The sequence below is a fragment of the Pyrus communis genome, chromosome 8 (assembly GCF_041283825.1).
Source record: "Pyrus communis isolate YQ-2024b chromosome 8, ASM4128382v1, whole genome shotgun sequence".
Classification (NCBI taxonomy): domain Eukaryota; kingdom Viridiplantae; phylum Streptophyta; class Magnoliopsida; order Rosales; family Rosaceae; genus Pyrus; species Pyrus communis.
The window spans coordinates 17043120-17059252 of NC_142572.1; the positions used below are offsets into that span (position 1 = coordinate 17043120).

The 16133-nt window shown below is 38.0% G+C and overlaps 2 protein-coding genes across 4 annotated transcripts; both read right to left on the minus strand.

The window, feature by feature from the left end:
• Positions 1–9507: 9507 nt before the first annotated feature.
• On the minus strand, positions 9508–11983 carry LOC137718345 (uncharacterized). Its single transcript, XM_068457873.2, has 4 exons — positions 11479–11983; positions 10998–11193; positions 10214–10345; positions 9508–10056 (listed from the first exon to the last, which is right to left on the minus strand). Exons 1-4 carry the CDS (start codon positions 11760–11762, stop codon positions 9934–9936), a joined length of 735 nt encoding a protein of 244 aa, XP_068313974.2. The 5' UTR covers positions 11763–11983; the 3' UTR covers positions 9508–9933.
• Positions 11984–12930: 947 nt separating this feature from the next.
• Positions 12931–15390, minus strand: LOC137718463 (cold-regulated protein 27). Of its 3 annotated transcripts, XM_088699085.1 has the most exons (6): positions 15153–15390; positions 14477–14680; positions 14093–14387; positions 13299–13411; positions 13162–13204; positions 12931–13122 (listed from the first exon to the last, which is right to left on the minus strand). In XM_088699085.1, the coding sequence occupies exons 1-5, from the start codon at positions 15252–15254 to the stop codon at positions 13172–13174; spliced, it is 747 nt and encodes a 248-aa protein (XP_088555211.1). In that variant the 5' UTR covers positions 15255–15390; the 3' UTR covers positions 12931–13122; positions 13162–13171. The 3 variants fall into 3 exon arrangements, with proteins under 3 accessions (XP_088555211.1, XP_068314119.2, XP_068314121.2); XM_068458018.2 differs by having other exon boundaries at positions 12931–13204; XM_068458020.2 differs by lacking the exons at positions 12931–13122; positions 13162–13204 and having other exon boundaries at positions 14073–14387.
• Positions 15391–16133: the final 743 nt, after the last annotated feature.

Genomic DNA, 16133 nt, shown 5'->3' on the forward strand with positions numbered 1-16133 from the left:
TAATGGGTTACAATTTTCACAGTTCGATTTCGTAGAGTTAATATTCACTGTTCATTCTCGGGCTACTCGGTACTCACAAATATTGAAGAAAAATTGTGTATAATATAATTCAAATATCATAGAAATAAAAGATTTTCATTTTTCTTGTAAGATGATTATTCTATTACCATCAAATGATAAATTGAAGGTCATAGGTAACCATTTCGTTTTTAGTTTTCATTTAAAAAAAAAAAAAACCAAAAATCCGGTTTGGCAACGAGTTCAATTTTTTGTTTTCAAAAAATTAAAAATTAATAATGAAAATAAAACAGTGAAAATTATTTTTCTTGAGTTTTCAAACTTGGCTTTTAGTTTTCAGCTTTTTGAAAACAAAAAGTAGCTACCAAACGGGTTTTCAATTTTCAACTAAAAACAAAATGATAATCAAATAGTCCAACCAATTGGCAACATAAGAAGTAACACAGTTTCTTATATGCACATGAAATATTTCCATAATTCTCCCGATTTGTTATTCACTCTCTTAACATTTTTCAGGGGCATTTTCAGCATTTCAAAACCTTTAGCACTTGGATGTGAATTGCAATTATTAAAGCTCGTGAGCACAAAAGAACCAAATCAAGTTTGCACAAGTATGTTGTGCCAACGAGCTTTAGTGTGACATCCCACATCACCCAGGGAAGTGATCCTTAAATGTATATTCCCATCCCTACCTAGCACGAGGCCTTTTGGGAGCTCACTGGCTTCGGGTTCCGTAGGAACTCCGAAGTTAAGCGAGAAGGGGGCTAGAGCAATCCCATGATGGGTGACCCACTGGGAAGTTGCTCGTAAGTTCCCAAAAACAAAACCGTGAGGGAATGGTAAGCCCAAAGCGAACAATATCGTGCTACGGTGGTGGAGCGGGCCCGGGAAGTCGTCCCGCCCGGGCCGGGATGTGACAATTTGGTATCAGAGCCTAACCCTGGCCGCGTGTGTGCCGACGAGGACGTCGGGCCCCTAAGGGGGGTGGATTGTGACATCCCACATCGCCCAGGGGAATGATCCTTAAATGTATATTCCCATCCCTACCTAGCACGAGGCCTTTTGGGAGCTCACTGGCTTCGGGTTTCGTAGGAACTCCGAAGTTAAGCGAGAAGGGGGCCAGAGCAATCCCATGATGGGTGACCCACTGGGAAGTTGCTCGTGAGTTCCCAAAAACAAAACCGTGAGGGAATGGTAAGCCCAAAGCGGACAATATCGTGCTACGGTGGTGGAGCGGGCCCGGGAAGTCGTCCCGCCCGGGCCGGGATATGACAATTTGGTATCCCGGCACAGGGCGGATCATTTCCCGAGCCCATTCCACCACCGTAGCACGATATTGTCCGCTTTGGGCTTACCATTCCCTCACGGTTTTGTTTTTAGGAACTCACGAGCAACTTCCCAGTGGGTCACCCATCATGGGATTGCTCTGGCCCCCTTCTCGCTTAACTTCGGAGTTCCTACGGAACCCGAAGCCAGTGAGCTCCCAAAAGGCCTCGTGCTAGGTAGGGATGGGAATATACATTTAAGGATCACTCCCCTGGGCGATATGGGATGTCACATTTAGTGAGCACGAAATACCCTAAATCAAAGGGCCCACGTTTGCGACATGTAATCCTTTCCAAGGACAGAGCTAGTGTAGGCCTGAGGGGACGGATGATCCCACTCATTAAAAAAAAAAGAGTATGTTTGTGTTCCAATTCTCACTAACCAGCCCTAATTAAACTACAATTAAAAAAATTGGTAGGCAGCTAAACTAGTCTACCGTTTTGGATCCCCAATGCCCTACTTGATGACAATTTAATTAACAATTAATTTAATTGTGCCTCCTCGTTTTTCTGACCGTAGGTCGTTAATCCACACAAAACTCATCCCACCATGTACAGCAAAGCAATTCCAGTCCTCAACTTCTCCAAATTTTTCCTCCCCTTTCGTTCAACCAAAACTCAATTGAATTTGGAGTGTTATAGACAATTGGAGTTCAAGTAATCAATTATCAAAATTCAAAACAAGAATTTAATCCACAAGGTATTTTATACGATTTTACTTCATTAATTTATTTTTGGCATTTCAATTTAGAATTTAGTTTTCTAATTTAGAAATCAATGGATGAATGATAACATGATTATTTTTAGATAAAGAGATATTTAATGGTATTGGTAATGATATTGTCATGCAACGCTTTCAAAATATGAAAACGATTTGAGGAATATTGTAATATGTTGCATGAAAAACTTTATGGATTAATATATTAGTGTTTTGTTCGATAAATTCTTGAGATTTTTAATTTTGACTTTGTTGTTTGAGGATGTCCCCGTTCATACAAATCTCTAACTTCGTCCCTGATCCTTTCTGATGAAAACTAACGGATGTGACACATTCACGCTAGCTAAAAGTAGAATTCAAGTGGTAAATTGTTTCAAAGCTTTCTTCGATAGTATTGTATAAACCATATGTAGTGTTTGCACAACATTAGTTACCATCTAATTTACAATACACTAACTAGATATGTACAAACTACGAGGAGTGCCTTAACACAGAATGTAGTTCCCACGTTTTGTGAACTACACCGGCAACCCTGACCACATGTTATTCAGCTCTTAGGGCTGTAGACGGAGCTTAAGTTATTAGTGCTGTCGACTTCTCCCGACAGAAGTCGAATATACGCACCTGAATGATGTCCAAATCAAAACGGCCGAGTGACTGGTGTATGCCTCTACAGATGCAATATATCTTGTGTTGGTCGTGGTCTCTCTCTCTGTTGGTCTCCGTCGCTTTCACATTTCCCATGCCCAACAATTGAAATACAAGGCTACGAACATTTGCTTGCTCCAAAGTCTCCCCACACAATGTTACGGGTTTGTTTGGTTTTTTATGGCAGGTTTGGCAGCCTGTCTAAGTGGCAATCATGCATGGGACGAACGTCACTGAAAGGCACAAAGTGTACAACCTCCAGACGTGTCAAGTTCTTCGACTCCCTGTTTTTTTCAGAGTTGGGGAGGTGTTCGACACTGATTGGAGTTTTGAGACAGAGAAATCCTAGTGAAGATATATACACTTAGGATGGTCAGTAATATAGGGGCAGGTGTCTGTTTCTGCTGCCCAAATTTACCATTAATCCCACCATGCATAACACCACAAATGTACGATTAAGCTTTAAAGCTTTCAAAGGCATTAATACTTGATTAGGCAGTGGTAGTAGTACTACTTATGTTCATGCTTTGAAGAAATTAGAAAGAAAACAAACTTACTGTAAGCATTCTAAGAACAAGTTTGGTGGAGAAATGGTGGTGGTGCCAATCTAATCAACTTGGACGGGTGCTTTAATATGGTATAGAATATTGTAGAGAGTACACTCCAAACAACAACAACCACCAAGTCTTATCCAATTAAGTGAGGTCGGTTATATGAATTCTAAAAAGTCATTGCGCACGATTTTGCGCCAAGTCTTCCATTAGCCATAGAGATTATACTTCACCTTAACTAATTGTAAGGTTAGTCATGATTTGATGTATTAGTGCGCTTTCTGGCTGAAAATTCAAAATCCAAATTTGAGCATCTCTTGGAGGTGCCGTAAAACAATCAAAATTCTATTTTAAAGAGTCAAATGAAAAAAATACATCTCCACCGAACTGTATAAAAGATTCTTTAACATAGCAAGATGAACAGTTACTCTGATTTTACAAAGCAATTTGTCACATCCCGGCCCGGGGCGGATCACTTCCCGGGCCTGCTCCACCACCTTAGCACGATATTGTCCGCTTTGGGCTTACCATTCCCTCACGGTTTTGTTTTTGGGAACTCACAAGCAACTTCCCAGTGGGTCACCCATCATGGGATTGCTCTAGCCCCCTTCTCGCTTAACTTCGGAGTTCCTACGGAACCCGAAGCCAGTGAGCTCCCAAAAGGCCTCGTGCTAGGTAGAGATGGGAATATACATTTAAGGATCACTCCCCTGGGCGATGTGGGATGTTACAATCCACCCCCCCTTAGGGGCCCGATGTCCTCGTCGGCACACACGCGGCCAGGGTTAGGCTCTGATACCAATTTGTCACATCCCGGTCCGGGTGGGACCACTTCCCAGGCCCGCTCCACCACCTTAGCACGATATTGTCCGCTTTGGGCTTACCATTCCCTCACGGTTTTGTTTTTGGGAACTCACGAGCAACTTCCCAGTGGGTCACCCATCATGGGATTGCTCTAGCCCCCTTCTCGCTTAACTTCGGAGTTCCTACGGAACCCGAAGCCAGTGAGCTCCCAAAAGGCCTCGTGCTAGGTAGAGATGGGAATATACATTTAAGGATCACTCCCCTGGACGATGTGGGATATTACAAATAGTTCATCAGCTAAATATTAAAAATATAATAAAACTCAAAGGTAAACCCTTGAGCAAGAAGAAAGGAAAGAGAAAAGTTTGTTTTAGAAAATCAGTGGGTTGAGTTTAAATTGTTAATAATAAAATATTGAAAGTTTGTTATAATAGGGAGTGCAGTGTTGGAGATGAAAAGTTTATCTAAGTAACCAAAATAGTTTTTTGACAACATTATTTAGAGCTTTTCTTGGAGAGACTCTTAAAGGTTACGTATAGATATGTTTGGATAATGCTATCTTGTCTTCTTATGTTGTCAAACTATGAGCAATACACATTTGAAATATAATTGATGAAAAAGTAAAAAATCAATCTTAGCATTTTATCAGATTCATATTCTAACAATATAAACATCTTACACTATCAAACAATCTAACAAAATAACATCGTGGATGAGAAAGGAAATGTTGAGTACTTGTTAGGTTGATGGACTAGCTAGCTAGCTACTGCCCCATTACCACGTACATGTGCAATTAGGAATCAACTTTTTGGAGAGTTATCTTCATGGCTGCCAAGACTGGTTTTAGTGGGGAACAATGTTTGTAACACTCAGCAATATCACGTATTAGATGGTGCTCGAAGAAGGTGCGACGCACACATATATGCAACACACCCATGGGGCGGATGGAAATAGCGACTAACTAGAATCACTCAAATCTAAAAAATATACATATGAAGATTTTTCGAATATTTGGAACGGATTTCTTTTGTGTTTATTTGATATAATGAATGATAGGCATATGTTAACATGTTGTGTCGATAACACTTGACAAATCTTTCTATATCATTTATCATATTGTTTTTACATATGCCAATATCTATTAACATGTGCACAACAAGTCCACCAAGTGATTAAACAGATTTTTTTTTTTTACACACTTTGCATTTTGTTCCTACCTAAAAACTTGTATTTAACATTGGGACCCCCCAAGGTTCAGATCCTAGACACGCCACATAGGTATTTAGTTAGCTCACACACATGTAGGTATATATGCACACCACTACTTGACCTAAACTGTAAATCCTAAATGAACAAATTAAGTTGAGGTTTCACAATAAAATTAGTTGACAAATATGTGATAGGCACATATAAGGTCTTTTTTTTCTTTCTTTTTTTTCTTCCTATGATTCATATACCATGCACCGGCACTAAACACTAAATGTACTGTATAGAAGGAATTAAATAGGTATTTCAATTTTCATGCCTAAAGATCTAGCGTAATATCTCGGCTTGGACTCATTTAATTAGAAGCATAATCATGGGGCTGGTCATGATATAGATTGTGTGAGATCTAGTCGAGTCCAAAGTAAATCCAGTAGAAAAATATACTGGGAGATATTAGGTCTGAAGTTCATAGGAAGTATTAGATATATTATGATGTAAGATGAGCAAAGTTGCGGCTATAGATATCGACTATAGATTTGCCCTAATGCATGCAAAACTCCAGAAAACAGATCAAATAAAGAGGAAGATTTGTGCTCGGATTGTCATCATAATATATTTCTGTCACTCGGTCACTTCTTGGTTTGCGATATGCAATGCATGCCTGGAGAGAGAGAGAGAGAGAGAGAGAGAGAGAGAGAGAGATGAGTCAGGTTACCGGTAGTGTCGTTTGATAGCCGCCCCAAAGATTCACACACAAAATGCAGCTCCCTTTACAGATAACAAAAGAGACGAAGGCCATATGATATCTCACCTAGACCTAGCTAGCTATAATATGATATTCATATAACATATCCAAAGTTTGGGTATTATTATTTAAGAAATTCTACAGTACTCTTCACAGAAAAATGCGATTTCTATTTATTTTAATAAAATAAAAAGAGTAATTTAGACCATTGATTAAATTGAATGAATTATCTTGTTCATTAGATACATTTGAATTAACTAAGATCATTGATTAAGGTTTAATTATTTATCTTGAATGTTATAAAAGTATATTAAAATCATATATCATGACAGTCTTTTTATAGCATAGATGTAAGCTGTTATTAGTGTACATGTGAAATTACCAATCAACATTATTCAATTTTGGGCCCAAAACCTTCACATTTAACTGTCTTACAACATGATGTTTAAGTTTGAACGTGATTCAAGTTGAATAATATTTTATTTTTAATTAAAATTTCACGTTGGATAATGAGAAAATATGATATAAATGTATTTTTATTGCATAAAAACTTAAACTACCGTCTTACAAAAATATAAATAATATAAAAATCAAATAATATGTCATACTAATTAAGTCGGGTTGTATTATTATTATTTCGAATCAGACTTGTTCCATAATCCATTTATAATCGGATTATTAATTAAATTCGGATCCTTTTCGGATAATCGGTTTGGAAGTAACGATCCATATCCTATTAACTGCATAAATTTAGATCCAAATCCAATCCATTGACAAGTGTTATTTATGTACTAGAGACAAGGAGAACAAGATATGCGCTTTGTGCGTCATTTTAAATTAGGTCTCATACGCTTTTATATATCTTAAAATTTTCATCAGTCCTCATATATTCTTGATTAGAAAAAAGAAAAAAAAAACTCTTATTCTCATAAATCTAACTTGATGCACCTTAAATTCAAATTATTGTGAAAAAATCATATTAATTAAAGTACTAAATTCGGAATGCCTCATTTCATTTTCATTGTAGGCATCAATTTGCATTGAGACAACTACCAAATCCGAAATCCCTAAAGCACATGTATGTTTTGACACAAACTTATAAATAGTACATGTGGTTTACCATGCACGTTAAATTTACCATGTGATTTTAAAGATGTTGAAATGAGTCAAGCTGAACGTCGACGTTAATTAGTTAGAGAATATATTTTGTTTTTGTAACTAAGTTTAGATATTTCTTCCAACAATTCAAATTATTGAGTTAAAATTTGAGGATTGTATATTCGGCTCGTAAAAACTACTGCATGAACCAGCCGTATATCTTTCGTTGCCTTTAGATTAATAAAGAAAAAGTCGACACCTACAAAATTTTGCCAAATGCAATTCTTCATATTCTCTACTAGTGTTTATTCAATTTAGAGGCCATTTGGTCACTCATGTAGAATAAATAGATAGTTATAGTTATAGTAATAAGCATTATTCTTATAATGAACTTTTAATTTCTTTGATTTATACGAGCACCTTCCTCCTTCCCGGGAAGGAGGAACAATTCTACCCATAAGTATGTGTAATCTCGTTGTAATGATGTAGCAGATAACATGTTTCATCCTCCGTAGTCACCTACAAGTGATCTTTAGACTTTAATTAAATCAAGTGATTAGATTAATTGAACGAACGAAACACTGATTATATCCAAAACTAAATGTATCCAATATCTCCATAGCCCCTCTTTGGCAAGAACCGAGTTCTGCCGCCATCAATCAGTCGTTGATCGAGAAGATCAAAGATATTCCATATAGCCAGCTGTGGTCTTACTTCCATGTAATCCAATAAATTTGCCCTTTTGGGGTCGTTTGATGAAATATTTGTGATATAGCTATCCCCAATAGTTATTAAAGAAATTTTTTAATCAAGCTGCTTGATTACGTGACATATTGACTATTTAATTTCAACAAGCTTATTGTTAAGTCACTGCTATCAATGGTTGATGTCTAAGTAAAAGATAAATGACAAATATATTGATGTGTGATTGAGTGATCAGACAATACAGGTGCTTAGGGCAACTGAAGCAAGATATTCTATATAGGCAGCTGTGTTCTCGAGGCTTCCTTGTTCAATGTTTGTAGTTATTTAAAGAATAGTAGGTTAATTAGGTTGTCTGACTACTTTAATGTTCTGCAACTCAATTGACAAGTTATTAACTATAAACAAGTCGTATATGATTAATATTTTTGATACTTCAAATACATAGTTATCGATAAGATATCTTACTATTGAAAGCCTAAATGAAAAGTAAATGATGATTTGATAACATCTTATTGGTTGTTTGGATAAGATACAAGGTAGCTTTTGCCTAGACCAAGATTTTCCTTGACGATTGTTCTTCAATCCAACTACAAGACAATCCTAGTAGGATCCAAATCAAAAGTTTTAACGTGCCACATCGCAGTTCTTGCTGACGAATCTCCAAAGGTGTTTGAATTAAAGGGTTTTTTTTGTGGTATCTAAGAATCTACAGTGCCCTCAAATGGGCTGCTAGACCGTCACAACTCTTTACAAATTATTCTCATGAAAATTGGTGGATCAAATTATTCTCGAACCTGACAAAACCAAATGTCGGTCACAAGAATACCCAGATTTCTTAGGTCCCCAATTGCTTCAGATCATTAGGGTTAGTAGTTTTTCTTTGATCCTTTTCGAGAGTCAAGATCAAGGATGGCTTTGCTTACATTTCACCATAGCTTGCATTTGTATTTGATTGGATGAGTGCCGTAGAAACGTACAAAAGACGGCTACAAAAACCGTACCATATCCCATCTAAAACCAATTTTAGTGTAAAATCAATTTGGTACGGTTGGTAATCGGGACAAAAATATACAATCCTCTAAGCTATAGGTGAGCATCTGAACCGGAGAAAAAGAACCCGTAAACTTTTATGGCTTGAACCGATTTGGTTTCCGGTTTTGGTGTTAAAATACCGAACCGGACCAGTTATCAGTGTACATGTAAGAAATACTTTCACAAGAAAATCTTGGATGAATTTCATGATCAGATCGTCAAGCGAAAAGGAGAACATGAGACATGATTAAGATTTTACTGCCCAGGTTTCGATCAGTATTGACCCATATACTTTCCTGACCTGCTTTTCAATAACCTATGTTTGAAATTTTGTGTTATGCATGGCTTCAGAGGTGAACCGATCTGAATCAAACCGTTCACGATGAGGTTCAACTTGTACCTCATCATGAACGGTTTGGTTCAGATCGGTTCACCTCTAAAGCCATGCATAACACAAAATTTCAAACGAGTCAACATCCCATTCCTAACGCTTATGAGGGCCAACAACCCATTTTGATAGTCTTCTAAGTTTATCTTCATCTGTTCTGCCACCCTCCATTACTGCCATCGTCTCCTCAGTCGCATTTTGGTTCAATAATTGTTGGATCCGTGTTGGTTTTTACGCAAATACGATTTCAATACACAATCATGAATCGATTCAAAGAAATGAACTATAGATTGAAGTCACCATCGGAGGTACATGACAGAAATTTATGACCAGATATGTTTAATCATGAACCAAGGAAACAATAACGTCGACGACGGAACCTATTTCAGAATGAAAATGTAGTCCTATTGAACTGAATACTAGTCTAGAGATGCTGCTGTGATGTTAAACTTCATTCTATTGAGCACATGTAAGGAACAAACATTAAAAAAAAAAATCCATTGAACTATTAAGTGTAAATTGGGTTATAACAGAAGAAATCCTCCGCCGCCCGGTGGCCTAGGCACTGACGTATGATCAAAAGATCAATGAGCCTCTCGGCATGGGGGACTGTTAAACTGAATTCGATCATATTGCAGACTGCACTCCACAGAAGCTCGTCCAATGCCTTGTTTAATGGGGAAAAATGTCAAACCTCATGCCCTTTGTCCATATGAGTTTTCAAGAACTCGAACTCCTGGTCCATATATCAAACGGCATCGCTCATTAAATGAACCAACAAGCTTAGAGACGACCTCCTTAAAGAATACCGATGCCACCTGGGACAAAAATCATTGCCACATCACAATTCTTAATCTACAGTTCACCATGATTTAAATTCCAATCTTCAAACTTCAGACAATGAAGGATTCAGGATAAAATGGTTACTGAATAACTGCCGCGGGAGAAATTTTAATACTGAATAAGGAACCTTACCTGTCGGTAAAGTGGCGACTGGAACTTAAAATCCACCAAGAAATAAAGGCTGCAAGATCCTGGAACTGGCCCCGGATTGAATTCCCAGATGTTTATGAGATGATCGAAAAGGGAACTATTTGACACAGTGGTCTAGAATTAAAAAACAGAAATAGAGACTATTAGAACAGAAATTCCAAAAATGAAACCAAAAGCAAAGAAACAATTTCAGGGTATATTCAGTAAGAACCACTTAAAACTCTAGTTAGAAAAATATCATCAACTATCCAACGACTCATAAAAGTGACAGTGAGGTTTTTCTTTTCAACCATCAGCAGCAATCTATTGTTGCTTTTATTTGTCAATGTTTAAATCAAAACTCACAAACATACTTAAGATTACTTCAAAACTCCAAATGTGTACAGTGGGTACATTAGTCTTTGCTCACAAACTCACTAACACAAAAACCCACGTCTCCAAGCTCCTAAGTGCTACAGCAACATAATATATATAAATTAACTTCAAAACCAGTGTACTAAAACCCAAGCCGAACTCCTTCAACAGGAGAAGTGAAAACCAGAGAATATCACCAGGCAACTACTACAACAGCTTATTCAGATATTCTATGATAGTTAACTTATACGTCTCAGGTATTTTGTTTCACAAAGTTAACAAACCAGAGTATATTCCCATGGAACAGCTACAATACTATTGATTATCTAACAGCAAGTAGAAAAGTAAACAAACCAATGGTAATGAAAAACTTAAAGAAAGAATCATAGCAAGCTTGAAGAAAACTGATTGCCTTTATACGCTTCGGTCTCTCTAATTCGACATGGGAGATGTAACTTTCAACAAGAAATTTAAACCCAATCTCGAGCTCAGCATCAAATGATCCATCAGGGTAGTTTTTAATTATGGCAGACCGCTGACACCAGGGAACGAAATCATGATACAAGTCTACCGCAGCAACCACATCGTATAACTGCTCTGGAGAATACCTAGATTCCAAAAATGCATCAGCCCATGTCTATCTCACATTGTTATAAAATGAGGGAAACATCAAAACGATACAAAACTGAAATTCAGCATTCAAGATGCAGTCTTTCATGGGTGACAATCAATTGGGTCATTAAGTAAGGCAATGTCAAACATTGTAATGCCACAGAACATATCAAGAACTCCGTTGCTATGGAATTCAACAGAAATTCTAAATACTGGTAAAATCATATAAAGCAGCTGAAATTGGGGACGATCAGAAAATTGTGAAATTGAGCAAGGCTTACCCCAATACGCGCCTCTCCTCATAGACTTTGGATAATACGCCGCCTTCCTCGCCGTCGCCGCAGCCGAGAAATTGCCTACGTGACCTGTAATTGAAATCCAGCTGGGAATCGGCGGTCCATTTGTGGACCGATGACGAAGGGGTTTCTATGCCTGCAATGCTACTAAAGCATCGAATCTGGTCAAATTTCCGGCCGGACCGGACCAGATACCTGGGACCAATTTTCCAGGAGAGCAAGGACCTCACCGCCTTAGAGGAGGTCGTGCTCGACCAGAACGGCGGCATTGTGAGTTTCGGTGATCGGGAAACCCTAATTGCGACGGGATGGGATCGAATTGACAGGAGATTGAAAGCCCCAATTGTTTGGAAAGCTGGAGACGGAAAAGCTTGAGATTCGGAATCCGACTAAGGGCTAGGGATTTACGTGAGAGAAGGAGAATTATTTACCGCGTAAATCTCTGACGCCGAGGGATTAGATTTGACGGTGCACCAAAAAATCGGATGATACGCATGCGTTTTTGGCTTTCCATCGGTGTGACGTGTCTATATTTTAAACTATTTTAATTTACAACGAGGTGATACAACTCGAGTAGAAAGAGACGGATATGATGTCATATCCAAGCACGTAATCCACACGTTCTGAATTCAATTTTTAAAGCTAGTAAATCGCTGGAAAGATTTAATCCAATGAATCTAGCACTACAAAATCATAACTCTCCAAAAAAGAACCTGCTTGTCTTTTCACCAAAAAATGAAAAGTAGGTCGTTGTTCGTACTCCATCCCGGAAGTAGTTGGAACAACCAACTTTAGCAATAACAATCTCAAAGATCGCTAACAAGAAGGGTGACACTATCCAGATAGTTATCATGCGATATCACCTGTTATAAGAGAGAATCTTTCCCACTAGTGATCAACAAGTGACGTCTACCTTGTTTTCGTAGATATCCCCAACTTTCAAGCAATACATGAAGGTGGATTGTCTGCCCTTTCATTTTCATACTCTCCTCATACCCTCATGTTTGTGTAATCACGGTTAAACCACGTTAACATTTTATATTCCTATTACGTTTTGTTTTATTATTTTTATAAAATATTAACATAGTTTTACCGTGACCACACATCACAGGAGGACATGAAGAAAGTATGAAAATAGGAGGACAGACAATCCACCTCCGCAATACATACGTTGCCTAAAGAAATGCTTTACTTTATTTCAGGCTTGGGACAACAGTCATTGCGCCGCAGAAGGCTCGGCCGCAGTAGACAATAAGCTGTCTAAACTGCCGGTTTCCACCTCACCCGAAAAAATGAGATACTACATTCAATCAGTACAGTATTAGTAATTGGCAATGGTACAAACAACAAGATCAACAAAATCTGTACGGGCATAATAACAGCACATTCTCGCACCCGATTCCTTCTCCTGCCGTTCTGATGCCACTTGTACTCGTGTTCAAAACATACGAACATATGCCTTGATTAAATTTTATCTACCTCCTCTCATTGAGATACACATTAAAGTAGGCGTGTACACAACAGCACCTTAAACTCGGTGTCTACATTCTATCTGCAGTCTCCAATATCCATCCATTATTTCATAGGATAGAAAATAATCGTCCAATGCATCCGTTTTTCTCTTACCCGGTCTCCTTTCCTCTAACTGTAGAAATAGTATACGGTCTTGGTTACGTCGTCAGGAATCGGCAGGCTTGCGGAGTGGAACAACCTAAAGTTGCAGAAAGCAAACAACAAATTTAGGATTCCATTGCTATATGACATGATAATATGGTCATAACATAATGCATTGAAGCCATAATTACCTGATCGTTACTTGAGGCATTAAGTATAAGCATTTTTATACTCTTACCGTCACATGAACCGACTTCCTTTTCTTCTTTAATATCTTCATCGACAAAGTTCTGATCTGTGACCTCTGCAAGAATTAACAAAGTATGAGTCAACACTTTCTGGCAGGTAGATGATAGAAATAGAAGTCTTGTTTCAGGCAATTGTAGAGAGAGTACAGATTATGATCTATTCGACCTTGATGGAGTAACATCCATCCTTACTTTGCAACACTGAAAATGAACATTGTCTAAAAACAGTGCATGAAAGAAGTCCAACCATATTACGAAATTCCATTATTCTTATTTCTATGTCCGGGCCATCTAAATCGCAACTACTTCACAGTGACTATAACTGAGTTCAAGTGAGACATGGTTTTTGAGATCTGTTCGCCACTGTTGTGAGGTCACTTTAAGCACGCCCTAAGCTACTTGGGTTGGTAAGGCGCCCCACTCACTGTGAGCGAGTAGCAAACAAACAAACTATAACTGAGTTCAAACCCAAAAAGGTAAAAAATCCAAGACTGAATTAATGAGGCACAATAATTGACTAATCAATTAAGATTTTGAATCTCCCATTCAGTCAAAAACTATGGCAGGTGGGACTGTTTGTTTCTTCTGTGGAGTGATCATCGAGTAAACAGATGGCACAAAATGAAGACATGTACAGCAAAACACATAAAATCAATACCAGCACAGCAGATAAACAATGCGAGACACAGTTAGGCAAATATCTTCCAGCAAACACACCAAAATTTAGCTGAGAGCACCTGTATTCCCTCCGACCAATTCCTGATGGCGCAACTGAGAGTGAGATGCATGAAACTGCTTTGAGCATGTCGCTGGTGCACCCGTCATTTCCTTCTTCCTACTTGAATCGACTTCTTCACATTGTGATGCAGCCAGTTCTTGAACATCGGGATATTCAAACTCTTTGGGCTTGCCGGCAGATCTAAAGTGCACGACCCACGGATTTGTCAGAAGATCTTCATCTGCCTTATTTGCTTCAGCTTCAGCTCTTACAAAATTGATCTTCTGCCAACAGCCACCTCGAAGTACCTTAAACTGCAATAAACAATAAACTCCGAATGAATTAACCATAATCATACAATACAACATGAAAATCCATTTAAAGTAACAGATTGAATTCAGACCTGGCCGGAAGAGGCACGAGAGTTAAACTGCGGTTGCTTTGACAATTTATGGTGCAATGAATTCCCCTTTTGCAAGCTCCGACCACGCGAATCCATGGAATTATACAACTGGTTGACAAATGATGCTTCCATGGATTTGAGGTACATGCTGTGCTTCTCATCCGTCCATTCTGTAGACATGGTTTCCGTCAGAGCCGGAGTACCCTAACATAAGTTACACACAATGATCAGAAATCTTCAGGAAACATTCAAACAATTTCTTACATCCTGACAATATATTACGCAAATAAAAAGTTCAAAACGATCATTTGAATTTTCTTTTTTGACATTCTTAAATTTCAATTAATATTTACCCAGATGAGCAGTTACAGCAGTAGCATGACAAATATCAGACATTATAAAAAGAAAAAGAAAAATTAAATAAAAACCCATATTTCTAATCAACATAAAAAGGAATTTATATTCTAATTATTTACAAAAATATATTGAACAAGTCAACCCCATCTGGGTGCAATTTCCATAGATCCCAGCTCAAAGATGAAAAATTTCTCATACAAAGTTAAGTTTAATTGGGTTTTTTTACTGCAAAATATGTAATTCTCAAGACTAAGAACTGGGAAACACAGAAAAAGATCAAAGTAACAATTTTGCAGCAGATAGAAAAAAGAGGAAGTACCAAGTCGTCGGAAGGAGGGTCCTCCGCCGCCGCAGCAACCCCGCCCCGCCGCTCACCGTTCTGCATAGAAGCCTTCAACTCTCCCCCCATGAAATTATTCATAATTACCCAAAAAAAACCCACCTCTCAGAATCTATGATTTTTTTTTTTTTTTTTTTTTTTTGAGTTCTGAAAAATTTCAGATGATTCGAGAAGAAGAAGAAATGGTTGGAGGAATGGGAATGTGAGGAAATGTGGAGGGGGGGGGGTTTGGGGGAGGTGATGGGAACAAAAAGATCGGTACAGTTGTCACGCTTTTTACACGTGTCGTGGGGCCATAGCGTTGCCACGTCACTCCGGGTTCGAGGGTCCAGCCCAGATATTTATTGGGGGAGCGCCCAAAATATCTTTTGTTGATTGATTTTCGATCTTTCTAGATTTCGTGGCGCCCACGCTTTTAACTGTCAACCCGCAAAAGCTTCCACGCGCGCGCTCTCTTTTGCTTTCGGGTCGGGTCGTTGGTCCAACCGTTTTCGTCTTGATATTTGTTTGGTTTCTTCCTTTCAACTTCGAGGTCAAAGATATTTGACATAGCATTTCCTGAATATATTTGACCAAAATTTAAACTATTAATAAAATTATTTTTGTCAATCAAAAGAAAATTTTATCATAAAATAAAATTATAGACAGTAATATAATTTTTCATAAACTAAATGTGTTATTGTTTTTCAAACCTTGCATATGTTATCATAGCATATCTAAATTGTAAAAATTAAAAAAAACTTAGATTGTTTTTCGCTCTCTCTTTCTCTCTCTTACATTTCTCTGAAACTTTGCTCTTTCATAGTATATACACACACACACAAGTAGTCTGCGGGCTTCATCTAATATATTTTAATCAAATATTATTTTTTTAAAGGAAACAATTTGGCAATGACATTTAAGCTCATAAGTCGTAACTGTAACATCCCACATCGCCCAGGGAAGTGATCCTTAAATGTA